Source organism: Phocoena sinus, chromosome 1 (genome assembly GCF_008692025.1).
Source record: "Phocoena sinus isolate mPhoSin1 chromosome 1, mPhoSin1.pri, whole genome shotgun sequence".
NCBI classification, from domain to species: domain Eukaryota; kingdom Metazoa; phylum Chordata; class Mammalia; order Artiodactyla; family Phocoenidae; genus Phocoena; species Phocoena sinus.
In genome coordinates, this window is record NC_045763.1 from 89,127,212 (window position 1) to 89,148,769 (window position 21,558).

At 37.7% G+C, this 21,558-nt stretch overlaps 1 protein-coding gene across 2 annotated transcripts in view; it reads left to right on the forward strand.

Annotated features, from left to right (window-relative positions):
• Positions 1–17,543, forward strand: part of PALMD (palmdelphin) — a 55,758-nt gene extending 38,215 nt beyond the window's left edge. For both annotated transcript variants that reach the window (XM_032612081.1, XM_032612078.1), the window contains exons 5-9: positions 9,676–9,790; positions 9,928–9,961; positions 10,083–10,196; positions 11,864–12,952; positions 17,190–17,543. In XM_032612081.1, the coding sequence (XP_032467972.1) occupies positions 9,676–9,790; positions 9,928–9,961; positions 10,083–10,196; positions 11,864–12,952; positions 17,190–17,233 (1,396 nt within the window). In that variant the 3' untranslated portion in view covers positions 17,234–17,543. The remainder of the gene's footprint in view (positions 1–9,675; positions 9,791–9,927; positions 9,962–10,082; positions 10,197–11,863; positions 12,953–17,189) is intronic.
• Positions 17,544–21,558: the final 4,015 nt, after the last annotated feature.

Here is a 21,558-nt window from a genome sequence, read left to right on the forward strand (position 1 = left end):
AACTAACCAATTTGCCATATCACACCAACCTCCCGGGTGTACTTTTATTTGTGTTCATTTGAAAATCACATTTGTAACTCGCACATAAAAATAGCTTATTCCCTGAAAACCGGTTTGGATTCTTGTTTTTCATGGCAAATGCATACCTTAATTTACAAAATATTATTCTGAATGAGAGAGTTTGGTTTTCTACTAAATCACTCTCTTGAATGCCTACCAGGCAGTTTCAAATCGTGATAGCATTGTCTGCCCAAAAAATAATTGTTAATATTTACAGTTATATTAGGAGATGAGATTCACCCCTGTAAAATCTGCTCACATGTAACTATAAATTATTCAGCTTTTCTAAACATCTGCTCTGTTCCCAATTATCAGAGCAAACTGACACTTGTTTCAATGTCATTGTTGGGCCAGCTCTCTGCTTCTAGTTATCTTGAAGCTGCTGTGCTGTATTGCTTGTCCTGTTCTTCAGTGCTCAGGGTTAGAGGCAGTAGATCTGACTCGGGGCAAACAGTGTTTGCTGTATGCCAAATGCCCTTTAATTCTCTGGCAGGCTTACCCGTGGCATGTGATTGTTTGCACTTGTGGGTTAGAGCTTTCTTATTATACATGCTCTTCGGCAAGGGCCGATTGAAAGGCAATTCTTGTCCTATGTCCACGCATAGGAGCATTCTTCATCTTTTTTGATATACTTTTATTTCAGTTTGGTGAAAAAATGTGCCTGACATGTAGTAGGTGCTTAATAAAAGTTTGTTAAATGTTTGATGAAAGTTATTGGACCCCAACTTTAAAAATAAAACAAAACAGCCTACTTTCTACCTGATTACATACTCCCAATTTTATTTGGAAAATATAGTTTGACATTCCCATTGGCCACATTATCTGTAAAGATAAAATATCTATAACCTCTGACCCATTAGTAATAATGTATCTGCCCATTACATGTGACCAACACACAACAGTCAAGAATACCCGATTAAAGTCATCAACTATGTGTATTCAATAGTATCCATTGCAATTTCAGAGCAAATTTTTTAGATGAATTATGATTAAAAAATAAAATGACTCCCTTTTGTCATTGCAAACCTTAGCCATTCAATATTAACTAGCTTATGTCAACACAAACCATGTCAGATTTGATATATCATTTAGAAACATGTAAATTATTTAACCACTTGGAGCAAAGACTGATTTATTATTCTATTGTTACTGGTGAACTGCCTGAAATGCAAGATACTAATGATTAATTCTGCAAATCAACAAAAAAAATTATGAAAAAATTTCATAAAATTTGTCACACCAAGACTCATCCTCCAGAAGGTTATACAATAATTAACATACTGGGTTTTTTTTGCTTTAAAAGCCTCCAGAAGAACAGTGGCTTAAACAAGATTAGAAAGGTTCATTTTCCTCCTACACATAACAATCCTAGCTGGGAGAAATTCAAGGGAGGGGAGCGGCAACATTACATGAGATGATCAAGAGACCCTGTTTCTTTCTGTGTTATTGCTTTGCTTCCCCCTAAGGGATGCCCTTGGTTGTAAGGTTAAAGGCAGCTGACCATCACCACATCTGCATTTCAGCTTAGGAAGGGGATGATAAATGGAGGGCAAACAGCTCTAGTTTAAGGATATGACCTGAAAATTGCAGAGGTCACGCTTGCTAATACACTATTGGCCAGAATTTAGTCACATGACATCATTTCAATGCAAATAAGACTGGGAAAGGTAGTCTGTAGGAGGGCAGCAGGGAGACACATAAAAATCAGGGAGTTCTATTACTAAAAAGAACAGGAGAAATGGATTTGGGGAGAAATCAGTGGGTTGTCAAAGCAAGCTAGCATATTCTTTCTTTAATTAAATAGACATTGTTTATTAAATTCATTTATTAAATAGACACTATCCCCATAAATGTTATGAAAATTCTAATAATGCTGGAGCACTGCTTTTTCTATTCTGTCTAGAACAGTATTTTCAAGGACAGGTGTGTTTCTTTTTTTTTTTTTTTTTGGAGTGGAGCACATTTTATTTATTTTATTTTGGGGGGGGTGTTATACATGTTTATTATCTTTTTTTTTTAACCTCTTTATTGGAGTATAATTGCTCCACAATGGTGTGCCAGTTTCTGCTTTATAACAAAGTGAATCAGTGATACATACACATATATCTCCACATCTCCTCCCTCCTGAGTCTCCCTCCCATCCTCCCCATCCCACCCCTCTAGGTGACAGGTGTGTTTCTGATGCTATATTAGCACCATGCTTGCTCTAAAATCATTGCTTTCAAGGTTGAAGATCAAATCCAAAAATGCACCGGGTAGGTTTTCTCTTTCACTGGAGTTGTCAGAGAGGGCCCTCCTCTCCCTAGAAAACTGAGGAAGAGAAAGGAGTAACTAATCATTATTTAGGAATTCCTCTATGTCAAGCCCTGTGCTAGAGACTTACAAACATTATCTCATTTACCTCCTTAAAACAGCCCTTTGTGAATATTATTCCTTAAATGGGAAAACTGAAGCTTGGAGGGGGTCAATAATTATGCCAAGTGAGTTAGCTTTGATATGAGCTTACTTTCTGTTTCCATGGGTAGAGCTGGGGAAAAAAAGTGGACCTCCCCCCCCCCAAAAAAAAACCCTCACAAAACATAGGTAAACCACCAGCCACCTCCTGTTCTCCCAAGATTCAGTGGGGAAGAAAAGAAAGAATCTCTGGCCCAAGGGAAGAGTCAGGGATTACAACTGCTTACAACTCCATGTTGAATTCAACACCCTGTTGGAGGCAAACATATCTGAAAGTCTGTAAGTCCCAAAAAGAAACTGGGTCCTTCTTTGTCTAGCCTGAGGTGGGCTTGGAGAGGTGATCCTAGCGCTTCCATCATCTGGTCTCAGAGGTACATTAATAGTGGCACAGCCTGGGTCTAAGACCTGCTGACTCAGGCCATCCCAGAGAAGTGGCCATTTGGCGCTCTCTTTATATAGTCCTGGCTTTTAATAAGAGAGCTTGAGTTAGCAAGACTAAGTATTAATTCATCAGTCCTTTCAAAGTATATAGCTAAAGCCAGTCATAAATTTAATTTCAAACATAGCATTGGTGGTTACTTTCAAATTGTGGAGCTGTAATCAAATTGTATAACGAGTTTTATATTTAAGACCTAAAGCTTCCATTATTTTGAACAATAATCTTGTGTCCAAGCAAAGAAAATCTCTCTATAAAGTAGCACTAGGTTAGGAAACCTCAGACTCTTTGAAAAAGACTATTCTAAGAACTCCTACCAAAAACCAGACTCAAGCAGCCAAAGAGAAAAATGACAAAGCCTGGACTTTAATCCTGGTCGTACTGACTAGACCACTAAGCAGAGAAGTTCTCTGCACAACAAAATCACTCCAATGAAGACCAGGAGAGAAATATTAGCTTTACAGGTAATGAGTCAGCACTGTTACATTGTGGTAGACCCCAGCTAGCATTTCAATCTTCACTTTATTATCACAGAAAGTAAAAAAAAAATCCTTTCGTACTGTTGAGGAAATGAATGTTGTTTGTAAGTTCATAAGAATCCATTTTTTAAAGTTTTGCTCCCACCGTGGCTAATCAGCAGGGAGTTCAGAGCTCAGGCTCTATTGGCGGAGACTTGATTTCAAATTCCATCCTGTCACAGGCTACCCGTAAGCCTCTGGACCAGTTGTCTTTCTAGGTGCCCAGTTTGCTCACCTGTTGAAAGGAACTAATAACAGTACTCATGGGGGGTGTTGTGAGGACTAATTAGGCCAGTGCCTGGTACGGTGTAAATACGCAGTACATATTAAATGTTGTTATAATCGCTAACAAGTGAGGTACTGTAAGGTAGGGCATAAACTTTTGAATTTTTTTCTCCTGATTCCTCGTTTGTTTGGCGCCCAATAGCAAACCCCGTCAGGTTGTTAATCCTTGTTAACACCACCAAAAACGGAAAGAGATAAATGGACCCTTAGCAGCAGAAAAATTGTCTTCTGAAATAACCCTTTCTTGGCGCATGCAGCGTTAATGTGCTGTCCTTTTTCTAAGACAATAACTTGCATGTTGGAATTGGATTGGGGATATTATCTCATGATGATTAAGGAAAATTATTACTAGAACAGTGCATGAAATGAAAGCTACCTGCTTTCACCTAGGGAGCTCTTGAAAATAACCCTCTTTTTCTCCAGCAAATAAGCAAGGAGAAGAAAGATTCCAATAATGGATAGCATTACAAATCCTTTTTCATGTACTTTGCTTATCTAAATTGGCACACGGTGCCTGCTCACCATCTCTCAGAAACTGAGAGAGGTACTAACCCATCCATCAGACCCCGCCGAACAGCCCAGGAGGCACCAGGAAGGATATTTCTCTTTCTCTGCTGCCTGTTTCTCACCAAACTGAATCTGCATTTCTAGGAGCTTAATTCCCATTCGGGAAGGTAATACCTTCTAGAGATGGGGGTGGTAGCACTTATGGAAATTCTAACCCATCAGCTGAGAGATAAGTAGATGAAAGTTAGAGAGTTATCCCCCAGCGACCTACCCGAAGCTTTCCAAGTAAAAAAAAATTAGTTTTACATATGCATGTATATACACATAAATTTATATTTTTATATGTAAAACTAAAATTTTATATATGCACACACAAAAATACAGACATACATATATACATATATGTGTATACACGAATGTACCTATACACACATACAGATATATAGATATATATTTCGCCAATTCTTCACTTATACTTGCTAAATTTTCTCTCCACCCAAAACCTTTAGAAAAGGATTGGATATGAGGCCCTAATTTAAGCCCTGCATTTTGTTTGGTTTTGTTTTCTTTTGGGCTGCACCACACGGCTTGTGGGATCTTAGTTCCCCAATCAGGTATTGAACCTGGGCCCTCAGCAGTGAGAGCACGGAGTCTTAACCACTGGACTGCCAGGGAATTCCCTGCATTTTTGGAGTTTCAAATCAGGGTTAAGTATACTCTCAATTATGAATGATCACTGAGCCAGGAAATAAATATATATTTATAGAGAGAGAGAGAGCAATTTGAAAATCAAGTGAACCCAAATGATAATTTTAAATAAAAATAGGATGATCAAATTCTATTAAAAAAATAATAAGTTTGAATTCTATATTACAGCTAAATGGAAGAGAGAAATAATGAGGAAAAAGTAAACATATACCAGAGGTAGATATTTCAAAATCTCTTGTAAAGCATGTATCAAGCACCTATACTACACCAGGCACTGTATTAGGTGCCCAGCGTTTCTCCACTTCAGCACTATTGACAGTTTGAACCAGATAAGTGTTTGTTGTGGGGGACTGTGCCGTGCATTTAGAATGTTTAGCAGCATCCCCAGCCTCTACCCACTAGATGCCAGTAGCACTTCTCAAGCTTTGACAACAAGAAATGTGTCCAGACATTGCCAAATGACCTCAGAGAGAAAACTGCCATCAGTTGAGACCCACTGTACTAGCTATACAAAGATAGCACCTGCCTACCAGTTGTAATTTTTGTTTTATGTTCCTTAAGAATCCTCATTTCTCAAAACCTTGGTACATCATCTGGTGTAGAGGTTGTGAGGACTCTTCTTCTACAGCTGGGCTACCACAGTGCCTGCCCCTCTGAGTTCTGGTCTTCTGAGAGGGTAGGCTAGAGAGAAGCTGGTTCCTTATCTTCAATTACTATTTCCTAGGTCTCCCATTACTTCCACTGACATGCTAATCTTTTAGAAAGCTTTGTCAGGACAAAAAACATCTAAAGTTTTTCTCTTAATAATATTTATGTTATCCACAAATAATATACAGAAGTATCAAATCAACATATAAAAATAGCATATTGAAGTGAGAATTTTAAGAAATGCTGAAATGCATCAGTAAGCATCTCCTGGCAGAATTTTGCAATTCTAAGTAATTAGCACCAAGATACTTCCTTATTAACCTATTTAATGGAGAGTTGGTTGTAATTGTTATAAAGAAGAGAAAGGGGTGCGTGTTTGTTTCTATTTTCTTTTCACAAACATATCATGATGTGTCATTTGATGACAACCTCATATTAATTCAGCTTTCACTGAGGACTTGAAAACCTTCAAAAACATTCATTAGCAGATACTCTGACGAGGTTAGCAGGCTTTCAACCTCATATTCTTACAATATTAGTCTAAAGATATTCATGAGAACTACATGACACTTCGTTATGCATGGGCCTCTCTACAGAGGAAAACAACTACCAATACCAGTGCATTTCATACTTCCCTGAGATGTAATTGCCCACGCAGATCAAGAGCTCTATCTCTGTGCCCCAGGAATAGAAAAGGGCAGAGACAGGAAGAAACTAGCATTTGCCAAGTGCTAGCTATTTCTTTTATTTTACTCCTTATTAAACCCTACGAAGTAGATAACATTGCCCAGACCTCAAAATGCTTAATTGCCCCAGGATTCAGTCCTTGGAATCCCTAACTTTCTAGGAAATCTTATCCACTCCTATGGCTATAAATACCAACTCCCAACTTTATATCTTCAAACCCAGACTTCACTGAGCTCCCAACTTTTATATCTGTCCTCTCCATATCACCATTTGATTGTCTCACATTTAACACTTCCCCACCAAGCTCCTTCCTTCTCCTTTCCAAGTTAGTTTGGTCAATTGCATTCACATTTTTTCAAGTATTCAGATTACAAACATTGGAATCACCTTTGACATCTCTCTTTCTCTCACTTCTCATATGTAATCTATCGACATAGCCCAGCAGCTCTCCCTTTGAAATATTTCCAGCATCCAATCACTTCTCACTCTTCTACCAGCAAGGACCCTGGATTAAGCCATCTTCGTCTGAATTATTTCAACAACTGAGACCTCCATGTTTGCCCCCCTCCAGTCTATTTTCAACACCGCAGCCAGCCAATGTAATTGTTTAAATTTCATGTCTTGGCATGTTTCTCATCTGCTCAGAATTCCCAAAGGCTCCCCAAAGGCCTTACCATGCAGAAGGCCCCTATGATCTGGCAGCTACCCCCTCTCTGACTTTATTTCTCACCACTCAGCTCCTTATTCCCTTGCCTCTCATTTCAAGTTTTCAAATTACTCTTCCCTCTCTATGAAGCACACTCCCACGACACCCTTGTGTGTCCCTCCTTCATTTCCTTCAATCTCTACTCAAATGACACTTTGTCAGAAAGACTCCCCATCACCACACTCTGTAAAATAGAGCCCCCTCCCCAGGCACTCTCCGTCTCCCTTATTCTTCTGTTTATAGTCCTTATGCTACTTTTTTCATGGAAACATTTTTCTTCGTAAATAAATGTATATATGTGTGCATATACACATATTTGTTTATTATGTATATATATTTGCATATATGTGTGTTTATAAGTATATATATGAGATGCGTATATGTATATATATGTATATATTCGCATATGTATATATGTATATATACGTATATGTATATATATATAAAGTCCAGGGCTAGATTTGACCCTGGGTCATACACACACAACATTTACAGGAGTTGGCAAATCTAGCCCTGGCCTACTTTTTATATAGCCATGAGCTAGAAATTGTTTTTATATTATTAAAAGGTTATAAAATGGAAAATACAAAAGATGAATATGCAACAGAAACCAAACGTGGCCTGCAAAGCCTAACGTATTTACTATTTGCTGGCCCCTGTGTTAGTGTGTTGTACACTAGAATGTTAAACTCCTTGAGAAGAGGAACTCTGTTTTGTTCACTGTTATAACCCAGCAAATAGGATAGTGCCTGGTATAAAGTAGATGCTAAACAAACATTTTGAATGAATGAATGAAGACAATGAGACTTAGCAAGGTCTGGTGACTTGTCTAGGGTCACCCAGGAACTTGACAGATGAACCAGAATTCAAACCCACGTCCGCCTGGTTCCACAGCTGGATGCTGAGGTCCCAGAGCTTTATACAGCAATGACTTGAACCTTCTTGTTTTCTCCCCAAAAGCCCCTCATTAGACTGTCTCTAACATGCTGTCAGGTAAAGGACCCTGCAGAACAGGACATGGAATAGGCATGGTGTATTGCAGAAAACCTTTGATAATTATACCATAATAACATTTACATCTGATATCAATTATATGTAATGTGCTTTCAAATACATCACTGCTTCTTAGCTTCACCATGTTTCTGTATAAAGTAAGGCAGGTGCTATATTCTCACTGTACCTGTTACAAAACTGAGTTTCAGGCAAGTTAAAAGAATTGGCTCTCACAAGTAATGAGTAGCAGAAACAAAATAATCCAGATATATCACTTTCAGTATAGAACTTTCTACTGTACCAACCAACATATATCCCCACAACTCTACTGATGGGCAAATGTGCTCCATGGATGTGGAGGGAATTTAATAGAATGGCATCACGTCTCAGTAACTTCTGAGAAACCAGAGGTACTGCATTTTACTTGGAGTTCTATGATATGCAAGAAAACCTCCTCAGCTATAAACAGCCAACTACCAACAGCTAGAGGCAGGAGGAAAGTCAGAATTTTGAAACAAAAGCAATAAATAGAAGAATGATCTGCTTGGACTTTTATTAGTGTGACAGTAGCACGGGAATTTTGAGCTGCCAGATGCATGACCATCTTAAAGAAGGAAGTCAAAAAAACTGACAATTATCTTAGCTGACAGTAATACCCACAGCTGTCAGCTCCTGAACTAGCTGCTATATCTAAGCAGCCATCCTTTGAGGCAGCTTATTTGAAAGCTAGGAGTGTTTGGCTGAGAAACTACATGCGTTTCATGGCTGCCCAGGGCCAGCTTTACTAACTTTGTGAATGCTAGTGGTTGTCTGTTTTTATCCAGGATAGAGGTCACGATGCCACACCCTGGAATTAACTTGAATCAGACATGTAGCTCTAAACTAGTCTAGATACCAGCTCAGAAAGCAGCAATCTAATTTCAAATGTCTGTTTCTGTCCCTACGAGTTCCCTTATACTTTGTCAGGCCATGTGATAACATTTTTTTTCCTAGGAAACGTAGCCTCCATAAACAGCAGCAGCTGAGGCCACTGTACTAGATTTTGTCCATTTCTCACCTCTTCATTCTACTCTCTATAATATGGTACAACTTTTAGAGAACTGTGAAATTAAAATGAAGTGTCATTCTCAATGTTAGGATATGCAGGGTTTTTAAGTGTTAAATATCTATGATTTTAAATCAAATTTAATAATTATAATGTTACAAAGTGTTGCTTGGCTAGAAAATAAAATTATAATGTTTTCTCCAAACAATTTATATGAAAACTTGCGTAAGAAAAATTAGCAATCTGCAGGATAATGACAGATGGACCATTCCTTTTGGTCCAACTTTAAACTTAAGTCTCTTTGTAAAACAAATCTCTGTTTCATGTGGAAGTAACATTAGTAGTTGCAATGAAGAAAATGGGACCAAGGGTCAAATATTTTACCTAAGAATCCCCTTTGTCAAAAATAAAAAATAAAAAAACTTTAATTGAAAATTGTTGAGCCAAATTCAGGTATTGGGTATCTTCTATGTACTTAATGTGATGTTTGGTGTGATGCTAAGTTCTTAGAAGGTATCTGGATACTTACATTTAATATTCCAAGTAAAATTTGTGTATGGGGAATATATATTTGAGAGCTCTGTATTTGGACTGTCTTAAGTAATATAAAGTATATCTTTTTGTTAAGACTTGAGAAAGAGATCCAAGATCTTGAAAAAGCTGAACTGCAAATCTCAACCAATGAAGAGGCAATTTTAAAGAAACTAAAATCAGTTGAGAGGACAACAGAAGACATAATACGGGTAGGCATTAGCTAATTTAAAAACTGAATCCCTCCCAAAGTGATTCCACAAATAGTATATAATTCTTCAAAATATATCCATATTTAGAATTTATTTTTTAAACTGTATTAATCATGGAGAATTCTTTTTTCTTATAGTCTGTGAAGGTGGAAAAGGAAGAAACATCAGGAGGTATGTTTTTGAGCAGCCTATGCTATGTCTAACTGAGATATTTTTTGACAAGTCCACTGAACTTTTTCCCTTTATTGTAAATATATTCTAAATATATTTTAAATTAATATTGATTTTACAGAGTCAATTGAAGACATCTATGCTAATATCCCTGACCTTCCAAAATCCTACATACCTTCCAGATTAAGGAAGGAAAGAAATGAAGGAATAGAAGATGATGTACAAAATAGAAAAGGTATACGAAAAATCTGTCTTCAATGGTAGGTTCTCAAATTCAGATTTTACAACATCAAATATTAGCAACTTGCTGTGACATTCTATCCTTCCAGATTAAGCAATGGTCCATTTTACAAAGTTCCATGAGGTATGTGAGTCACTTACAAAAGTAGGGATAATGGGGTTACAATATTTATGCCACGCATTTCATTCCCCTGCCAACTAGGTAAGAACAGGGAAGATAAAGGCCTGAAGGAAACAAGAATCTCTTAAAGCAAAGCTCCCCTGCTCAAAAATATCTCTCCCAACATATTCCATGTAGTAGACACTAGAATAAAATGAAATGAAATGAATGAAGTGAAAATATTCCCCTTGAGAAGGCTCGGCATTATTTACCCCCATGTGGGAATGATTTGCATGACACTAATACTTCAAAGCCCCAGGGAAAATGAAGGCTTGTATTGGAGCAGAGAGGGAACCTTTGAATTTTAGAGTGAAAAGAGAAGCTACACTCTATCTGCAGGAAGTAGTCATTCATTCATTCATTCATTCAACAAATATTCAGTGAACCCCCTACTCTATGCCAAGTTCAGTTCTCACACTAAGAATACAGTAATGAATAAAACAAAAAATCTCTGCCCTCATAGAGCTGACATTCTAAGGGAGAAAACAGATTAAAAATTAGGTAAACAAATAAAATATATCATATTAGGAAGTGAAAATGCTAAAGAGAAGAAGAAAACAGAGAAGGGGGATAGGGCAAGTGTGGGTGAAGGTGTTGCAGTTTTATTTGGGTAGCCAGGGAAGGCCAAGAACCACTGGGCTACGGAGGAGAGATGACATGCAAGATGCATTCACAGAGGAAGGCGGGAGCACACAATAAAACAGGCAGTACAACGTTGTAATTTTGCCCAGGATCCCATTAGCTTTACTCTGCCAGTTAAAATCACAGCCCTCAGGATCTTGCCAGGGACATGAAGCAGATTTCAACTTCCCCAAAATCAACCAGTTCTCCCCAGTTCAGTTGTTTTAGTATAGCTGATAGTGCTCTATTTTTAGCCCTTCTTCAAAATGGGAGTGAAAATGAAAAGAAACATAAGGCAAAATGAGAAGCATGTGATTCTAGCCTACTCCCTCTCTCTTCTATACCAGTTCTACATTTAACAACCTCCCAGTTGGGAAAATTTTAGAACACTCCTCTCTAATTTCAACAGGCTGCTGGCCTGTGCAGCAAGTCTGTAACAATAAAATATACGGTGCTTGGCCTTTTACCTACAGTAATGCACAGAGCGATATATTCTTCCTCACTAAAAAAAAGATCTGATCCCTGAGCAATGTAAAGAATGTAAATCTGTTGTGTTGGATTTATTCATTAGAAAGGGGATATCTTTTGATTCCCCAATGAAAATCCTTACCGTTAGGAGCCATCAGTTTCTTTTCTCCAATCAGCTTCTCTTCTTCAATCCTTTCCATTTTTTCAGTAATTTCATACGTCCTTACATAAAAATCCATGTGATTAAACTATTAGTCATTATGTAATTAACGAATAAAATCAGCAATTTTAAAAAGACATCTCATAAAAGAACACAAAGGGGATACTTAATATAAAAATAAACACTGTGAAAGCTAGCTAGTTTACAAGAGAAAAAGTTAACTAAATCAGGGATCAAATTTGTCTCTCAACAGCTTTGTATGCCATGGAAATCAAAGTTGAAAAGGACTTGAAGACCGGAGAAAGTACAGTCCTGTCTTCAATACCTCTCCCATCAGATGACTTTAAAGGTACAGGGATAAAAGTTTATGACGATGGGCAAAAGTCAGTATATGCAGTAAGCTCTAATCACAGTGCAGCATACAACGGCACCGACGGCCTGGCACCAGTTGAAGTAGAGGAACTTTTAAGACAAGCTTCAGAGAGAAATTCTAAATCCCCAACAGAGTATCATGAGCCTGTATATGCCAATCCGTTTTGCAGACCTACAACACCACAGAGAGAGAAGGTAACTCCTGGACCAAACTTCCAAGAAAGGATAAAGATTAAAGCTAACGGACTGGGCAATGATGTGAATAGATCCACACGCAACATGGACAATGGACTTTCAGAGGAGAGCGGCAACAGCTTCGATCACATCAGTACCGTTCGGCCAATACCTCAACCCCGATCAATGCTTCAACAAGCAGAGGAGACACCCCACACCCAGCAAAAGAGGCTGATGACTTCTTGGGAAGAATCAAATGTAATGCAGGACAGGTATGCTCCCTCTCCAAAGGCGGGACTGAGTCCCAGCGAAGCACTAGTTGGGAAGTCAGAACGTCAGGGTTCACCTACTTGCCAGGAGGATGAGGAAGACATTAGATATAATATTGTTCATTCCCTGCCTTCTGACATGGATGAGAAAGAACCCGTGACAATGATTTTCATGGGTTATCAGCAGGCAGAAGACAATGAGGAAGAAAAGAAGCTTCTGACGGGATATGACGGGGTCATCCATGCTGAGCTGGTTGTGATTGATGAGGAGGAGGGTGAAGGAGAAGCTGAGAAACTATCCTACCATCCCATAGCCCCCTACAGTCAGGTTTTCCAGCCTGCCAAACCAATACCACTTCCAAGAAAGAGATCAGAAGTTAATCCCCATGAAAACAGAAACCATAAATCTCCCCACAAAAATTCCATATCTCTGAAAGAGCAAGAAGAAAGCTTAGGCAGCCCTGTCCACCATTCTCCACTTGACGTTCAGAGAGCAGGAGATGGGACTGAGGATCCCTCCTTAACAGGTAACAAAAATGACAAGGTTTGTCACTGCTGTCTAGTCCTGTGATAATCTTCTCTTTGTGTTGTTACCAAACCCTCGTGCTTTCAGCTTTTTTTTTTGACCACTTCATAAGCTAATACATGCTAAGATTTTTTTATTAATGCTGATATGAACTGTTATCATCATAAGCAAAGTGATTAAGTCACTTCAAAAGATAAAGAAAGTGAAACAAAAATTTGTTGCCTTATTTGGGTACTGCATTGATTGACCTTAGTAACTTGAAATTCATCTTCTGGCATGGTATGGGTGTGAATGTATTTGAATTACTATCATGTTGGATCATCAATATTAGATCTTTTCCCATGAGAATCGAAGCCAGCTCTTTTTTTGTGTCTCTCTGTGATTTAAACTTCCTGCATAAGTTAACAAATTGCCTTAATTTTGCAAAAAAAAACAAGAAACAAATTTTATTTTCAATGTGATATTTTATTACTTTGTTATATCTTGTTTCTCTATACTTTTATAATTTTATTAACTTTATTTCCTTAATTTTTCTACATTTTAAAAAAGAATATCAGTTTATTCTACATTATCTATAACATTTAATGTCACATAATCTTCCCTAACTTAGAAATTTTATTTTTTTGTTTTCTAAACATTTGCATTCCACATATTCTCATTCTCTGTAAAGTTTTAGAGCTATCTAGCTTTTCTAGCATTGAATAGAAAATAACACTTTTTCTACAAAACTAATAGCTCATCAATTTTAGATTCTTTATTATCACTTGAATATTGTATTCTATTTATTTGTAAACAATAAATAAGAATATGATAAAATTAATTATAATAGCTGATAAAATGAATTATAATAGCTAAAGACATAAATCAAATTACCCAGACATACGTACTAGAACTGTGAAAGGAACAGTAATTTTAAATGTTCTAATAGAAGAATTTTCATTAAAAAACAATAACTATTGAGTCCCAGCTAATCCAGCAATCAAAAAACCTGATAATTCTACAGAACTGTTGGTAGTACCTGCACCATTCAGGAAGGATTCTTTCTTCCTCTGCAACCAAGAAACCCAGTCTTAGGTTGCCAATAATACGATAAAATGGACCTCTTCCATTTTTTAAGTAGTTAAATTAGACATACCTATTGTAAATTTAATTACCTGAAGAATTTCTAAGCTCTTGGTAAGTGCACACTTATATTATCTTCCTAAATCAGAGTTGAATGGTGTGTCCGCAAAACGGAAACCTGATAAAACTAAAAGCTCCCTTCTGTTACGAGAATGATCAAACTTTGCAGCTTAAATTCATTTTTTAAACAACACCACCGAAGACTTAGAAAACAGGAGCATGCTGTTTATGGTCAAGAGCAGTGACATTACACACTATAAAACCTCCCATTTTTTAACTTGGATGTTAGCCAGCTCCTCCCGAATACCCTTATTCCTTCTCCCCTACCCATGTCAACACATATATCCCAGAGAAAAAGACAGGAAGTGACTAATGTTTCCAGACAACACTAATCATGCCACTGAACTAAAATAATGAAAACAGGAAGACCTTTTGCAGACAAAGTAACAATACAAATGTTGTACTATCAATCAAATCATCTTATAAACAGAATGCTCCAAATTCCTTGCCTTCTGTTATGACATCATTTTACATTCCCATTTTCCAATTCACCACATGGATTACAGAACTGATATTTTTAATGGGTTTTTAAAAATAAGTATATCATATTGACATATGCCTTCAGGGTACGTCCATATTCATAGAATATATAGCCACCTATGCATTTCAATTTCACAAGCACCAACTAGGTTGAGCTTCTCCCTCTAAACGCCTCCCCCCAAAAAAATACATATTGATACTTGAAAATCCACCATTTCAGTCCATTCCTTTATTTATGGTATAAGTGCCCTACTATATATAAATATTCCTAGTAGGCACAATAGTTAATAAGGGTAAGTCTCTTTTCTCTTAGTGTAAATGCTGTTATCAAAGCCTGACCTAAGAGCAATTTTTAACTTGAAAAAGAACATGAAGGAGGAAGAAAGATGGAAAAAGGTGGAGCCTGGAGACCCTAAAGATCAGATTTTTTAGCCAAAACTTTGAAAAGGATAAGACACAACAAGAAAATTTAGGCAAATTTATGTCCATTTATTTATGTATCAATAAATATAACAGGATCATGTTCAAAATATCTGGCTCAATGCCAAATGCATCTAATGAGTGGCCCCTGTAGGCTTTTACTGGGACTCCCCTACTATCCCCACCAGCCAGACAGTTGACTCCCTTTGGTAATCCTCACCAACCTACTTTTGTACTCCATTTAGCTCTGTTCTCCCCTCTTACAGATGGCAGTGGCATTTCAGGATGAAGAGGTAGGGAAACTCAGCTCCGGGGGATTCAAAAGTTATTGGTGGCAAAATTGCCAACCTGTGGCAACCATTAGAAGCCAAGGGACACCGAGAGTAAGGAGGCAAGCTCTCTTCCCTCAAGTTAATACCAGCCAAAACTGTGCATCTGAATTGCTATGAGGAGAGGAGATACAGAACAGAGAAGAACAGAAAGGAGAAGTCAAAAGGAGAGCTGATGACTCAGATCTTTTAGCTGCTACACCAAGGGGCCTTCCCATTGCCAAAAGCTGTGTCCCCACACATCTACTTGGAACTCACACCATCTACTCACCATAGGCCTAAAGAAAGGAAGAGCAGATTCTAACAATCTAGAATTCTTTTTTCCCCCTGAAGAAAACGGGACAGTGAGTTACTAGATTACCCCACTCCTGAGGATGCAAACATCCAGGATGTCCTTTAAGAACTTCACTGAAAATCCACAGCACACTGGCTATGCCTGATTTACTGAATCTAAGTTGAGGGGTAGCTGTAGGGAGGAGGATTTTGCCCCAGCTTTAAAAGAGACCTTCAAAAGTCCCTTAAGATGAATGTTTCCTCTGTTTTCATTTTTGGTATGGGCAAGATAGAGGTCCAAAAATCCCAAAGTAAAACCTATAAAGACTTGCCTTCTGCCTTCTGCCTTCTTGCTGTGAAAGCACAGTCCTGTCCTTCAGTTTCACCGTCCGACATCTCCCAGCAATCGACACCATCCTCCTGGCTACAGAGCAAAGGAAATTCTCTCAGCTGGTCCTGAATTCAAGGGAATATTCTTGATCCTGCCACTGGAAATAATCATTTCCCTTAAAATTCCAAGGGAAATAAAGCTCTTTGACTTCATTTAAATGAAAACATTTCATATAAGTAGAGTGAAAATAAAAATGACCATGGCCTTCTTACAATATTAGATCCCCAACCTTCTCGTATTTGTGAAAAAGAGCTTCTTAGAAATAGGGTCATTTCATTTGTTGATAGACAACTAATATACGGCTGTGAAATAAGAAAACATGATTTCCCTTTTTGATTTATTTTAATTAAACAAAATTTTGCAAACAGTTAAATAGCTGGTTCTTGGGCCATATTACACATGATTGTAATATTCAGTGCCTTGAAAGCATCTCTCAACTTTTGGAACGTGACTGAGACAGCTATACTCTGTTCTTAAATATTAATGGCATGATACCAGAACATCAGAGAAATGTTATGAATTTTAAATCTACATTTTTAAAATGGTTTCTACATCCAATATACCATTAGCAGTGAAATATTCTCAAAAAGATAAATTTGCCCTTTGAAAGCACATATAACATATCTTGACAAAGACATTTTATCATGACTTCAACTCCTAAATACTGGTTCGTATCGTTTCATTATTAAAAATTTTGTTCTTGCTATTCTATATCCAAGGATGAAGCCCTTTGGGATAACCAAGTTTGATGAGTTAAAAGATAACCCAACCATCATGAATTAGGGTTTATGTCAATGCTTTTTTCTCTTTAGTAGTACATAGCTCAGAAATATGCACAAAACAGTCATTGACCCATAGCTGTTTATCTATGGCTAATAGTGATACTGTGCACTAATCCTGTATTTACTCAATTTATGCTGTGTTTGCTTTTAATTTTTATAGAAATAGGTTCCTTCTAGCTCTGAACCTGCTTCTTCCCTAAGTTAACCATAGCTTATTATTTCTACTATCTTTTTATGCTACTAAAACAATGCTCACATTGTTGGATAAAATCATCTGAGGTATGTTTCAAACTTTCCTGCAATCTATGTGATGGTCATTTAGAGTGAAAAGTAAAGCTTTTTTTTCCATAACTCTCTCTCTATTTTTTCTTTATTTTGCAGCCTTAAGGATGAGAATGGCAAAGCTGGGGAAAAAGGTTATCTGAGAGGTGTACCATCTACGTAAACACCCTTTGAAGAAGAAACTAAGAAACATTTGCAAATTTCTCTTCTGGATATTTTGTTTCTTTTTCCTGAGATACAAAAAATTATAATTATACCCATATTAAGCCATGTGAATAAGCAATAGTCATTATTTGAAACAAATACCAAAAAAGCTGGGGAGAACAAACTCTTAACTTTTCCAGTTACTTGACATGATTCAGTGGGGGGGAAACCAACATATTTTTATTGTATTGATACCAAAGCATTTCTAATAAGAGCTTGTTAAATTTAAGAATAAAGTTATTTAAAATAGCTTGACTATATTTTATTAACTGACCTTGTAATTTTGCTGACACAAAGATTGAAAGATCATAGGAAGCCACTGCACCTCATCACAGAAATACTCATCTTCAACTCTGACAAGTAAACATGCCATCCCAAGTCAACAAGGCTCTAAGACAACTACATCCTCCTGCTAAGGACCAATTCAATTGAGACTTAAAACTCTTCGCATACATTTTAAAGGTGCATGCAATAATTATCCTCATATTTGGGGACTGGATTTGGATTATCTTGATAGCGTACATGACTTTACAGTTGATAACCAATATGTTCAGTTTTCTTGAAATATCATCTTTTCTTTCATTCAGTTCAATGTGAATTCCAGGGTACAATGACTGATTATGACCCAAGACTGTTGGATGGAGGACTTCCCAAATTCTCAACACAAATCTGATCTAATGTTTGACCAATTCTTATAAACAAGCTAGAATCCTAATATTAAAACATTATAAGAAAGTGTACAACATTTCATTCCTAAGTATTCTTGCCAGGATATTAAATCATGATTTGAAGGAGAATACTCCCATACCAATTATTTCCTGCCTTACCTTGTTATACTGCCCTCCATCCAACACCCTCAAAATCCACTCAAATACATCTTCTGCTGGATCGTGCCAGTGCTAATTATCCAGGTCCTGACAAGTCTTTCAGTGAATGGTCTGTTTTCTCTTGGGAAAACACTGAATTGCCCTGGTGAGACCACGATGAAATTATCTTAGCTACTAGTGTGGAGGCAATGAGAAGTAAAAGAAGCGGATCCTGATGAGGGCAAGCATTACCTGGAGAGCATCAGCCTCAGATGAGGTGTCTGCAAGGGGCAGTTGTTCTCTAGGAGGAAAGAGCTCCTCTGCTGGCCTGGAATGTTTCAGGAAATCTGGAAGGTCAAATTTCAGAAGCACTTTAATACAAACACCCCTATCCCAGGTCCAAGTGTCCCATTCCTTCCTTTTCATGCTTCTGACTTTAGCATAAGTGACTTGTCAAATTTGCACATTCTTTTGTAGCTCTGCCATCCTTGTGATTAAATCACTGGGTTTGGGTTTTGGTTTTTGTACACAAAAGTTTATTAGAACATTGCCTGGCACCTAGTAAGTGATCAATAAGCAAATGAATGAATAAATGGTTCAGAAGGGGAAAGATGTAGTCTGCAAGGGGAGGCTGTGTAACACCAGTTGGGTTCAAGCAACATAAGCCTGAATCTGTCTGGCAGATCATGAGGCATGGACCAGGGCTTGTATGCAGAAGTGGCCCAGCATGGCCAGAAGGTGTGGGAAGTGGGAACTGGTCTTTTGCCTGGGGGTAAAGCGGGCGCTGCTGCAGAACTGGCTACCAGGTGGGCAGAATGGGGTCTGAGTGCAAAGCTGGAGCCGGTCAGTCAGGGCTGCCGAGGTGAGTCTGGACCATCTACACACCAATCCACTGGCTCCTGTGCTCAGGGAAAAGGAAAGAAAGCTTAAAAACGGAAGTGAGGTGCCTTCTTGCTGCTATTACCATGCAGCATCCCTCCAGTACCCTCTACTGGCAAAGGCTAACATTGCTTCAACTGGCAAAGAAGAAATGTTTACATCACAAAGCAGGGCAGAGGGTGGATTTGGAGATGAAGCATTAAATGATGAAGATAAAGATGAAGAATTAAACTGGCACTGTCCACTCGTTTTTCTACCCAGCTTCCGTGTTTATCTTTCTACATACTGTTGACCATTCAAGCAACTAAAAAACAACTGTTTCCATCTAATAAGATGCAGCTATCCTTTAATAAAAAAGATCTCACCTTCTCACCCAAATGAGGAGACACACACTCCCGAGTTATGCTACCCACAGCTAACTATATTCAACCTTAAAGAACAGTTTTAGATTAAGAGAAAAATCCAAAACATAATACAAAGTTCCCATATACTCCACACCCAGTTTCCCCTATTATTAACATCTTACATTAGTATGGTACATTTATTATAATTAATGAACTAATAGTGATACATTATTATTAATTAAGGTCTTATAGTTTATTCAGATTTCCTTAGTTTTTACCTAATGTCCTTTTTTCAGTTCCAGGATCTCATACAGAAAACCACATTACTTTTAGTTGTCATGTCCTCTTAGGCTCCACTTGGCTGTGACTGCTTTTCAGACTTTCCTCGTTTTTGACAAGCTTGACAGTTTTGAAAATTACTGGCCAAGTATTGTGTAAGATGTCCCTCTATTGCAAATTGTCTGATGTTTCTTTCATGATTAGACTGAGGTCATAAGTTTGGGAAAGGAAGACAAAAGAGGTAAATTGCCATTTTCATCACATCATATCAAGGGTACGTACTTTCAACATGAAAGTGCATACTGTTAATGTTGACCTTGATAACCTGGCTGATATAGTTTAGTCAGATTACTTCACTGTAAAATTATTCTTTTTTGCTGTATGCTTTGGCAGGAACTCACTATGCACAGCCCATACTTAAGGAGTAGGGAGTTAGGCTCACTCTCCTTGAGGATAGAGTATCTACATCAATTATTTCAAATTCTTCTGCACAGGAGATTTGTCTATTCTCCCAAATTTGTTTATTTATTCAATCATTAATTTAAATCAGTGTAGACTCATGGGTGTTTACACTACACTTGAGTTATAATCCAACACAATTTGTTGCTCAAAGAGCTCCAGCTCTGGCCACTGCAAGCTCTTTCAGTTTGTTCCTATGCACCTTTGACATACACCCATAAATGTTTTGAACATGAGATGACTTTCCATTTCATCAGATCTTCTTTAGTTTCTTTCAATAATGCGTTGTATTTTTCATTGTACAAGTCTTACATCTCCTTAAATTTATTCCTCTTTTATTCTATTTGATGGTTGTGAATGGAATTGTTTTTCTTTTTACATCTTTATTGGAGTATAATTGCTTTACAATGGTATGTTAGTTTCTGCTTTATAACAAAGTGAATCAGTTATACATATACATATGTCCCCATATGTCTTCCATTTACATCTCCATCCCTCCCACCCTCCCGATCCCACCACTCCAGGCAGTCACAAAGCACCGAGCTGATCTCCCTGTGCTATGCGCCTGCTTCCCACTAGCTATCTACCTTACATTTGGTAGTGTATATATGTCCATGCCTCTCTCTCGCTTTGTCACAGCTTACCCTTCCCCCTCCCCATATCCTCAAGTACATTCTCTAGTAGGTCTGTGTCTTTATTCCTGTCTTACCCCTAGGTTCTTCATGACATTTTTTTTTCTTAAATTCCATATATACGTGTTAGCATACGGTATTTGTCTTTCTCTTTCTGACTTACTTCACTCTGTAGGACAGACTCTAGGTATATCCACCTCATTACAAATAGCTCAATTTCGTTTCCTTTTATGGCTGAGCAATATTCCATTGTATATATGTGCCACATCTTCTTTATCCATTCATCTGTCGATGGACACTTAGGTTGTTTCCAACTCTGGGCTATTGTAAACAGAGCTGCAATGAATATTTTGGTACAAGACTCTTTTTGAATTATGGTTTTCTCAGGGTATATGCCCAGTAGTGGGATTGCTGGGTAGTATGGTAGTTCTATTTTTAGTTTTTTAAGGAACCTCCATACTGTTCTCCACAGTGACTGTATCAATTTACATTCCCACCAACAGTGCAAGACAGTTCCCTTTTCTCCACACCCTCTCCAGTATTTATTGTTTCTAGATATTTTGATGATGGCCATTCTGACTGGTGTGAAATGATATCTTGTAGTAGTTTTGATTTGCATTTCTCTAATGATTAGTGATGTTGAGCATTCTTTCATGTGTTTGTTGGCAGTCTATATATCTTCTTTGGAGAAATGTCTATTTAGGTCTTCTGCCCATTTTTGGATTGGGTTGTTTGTTTTTTTCTTATTAAGCTGATTGAGCTGCTTATCAATTTTGGAGATTAATCCTTTGTCAGTTGCTTCATTTGCAAATGTTTTCTCCCATTCTGAGGGTTGTCTTTTGGTCTTGTTTATGGTCTCCTTTGC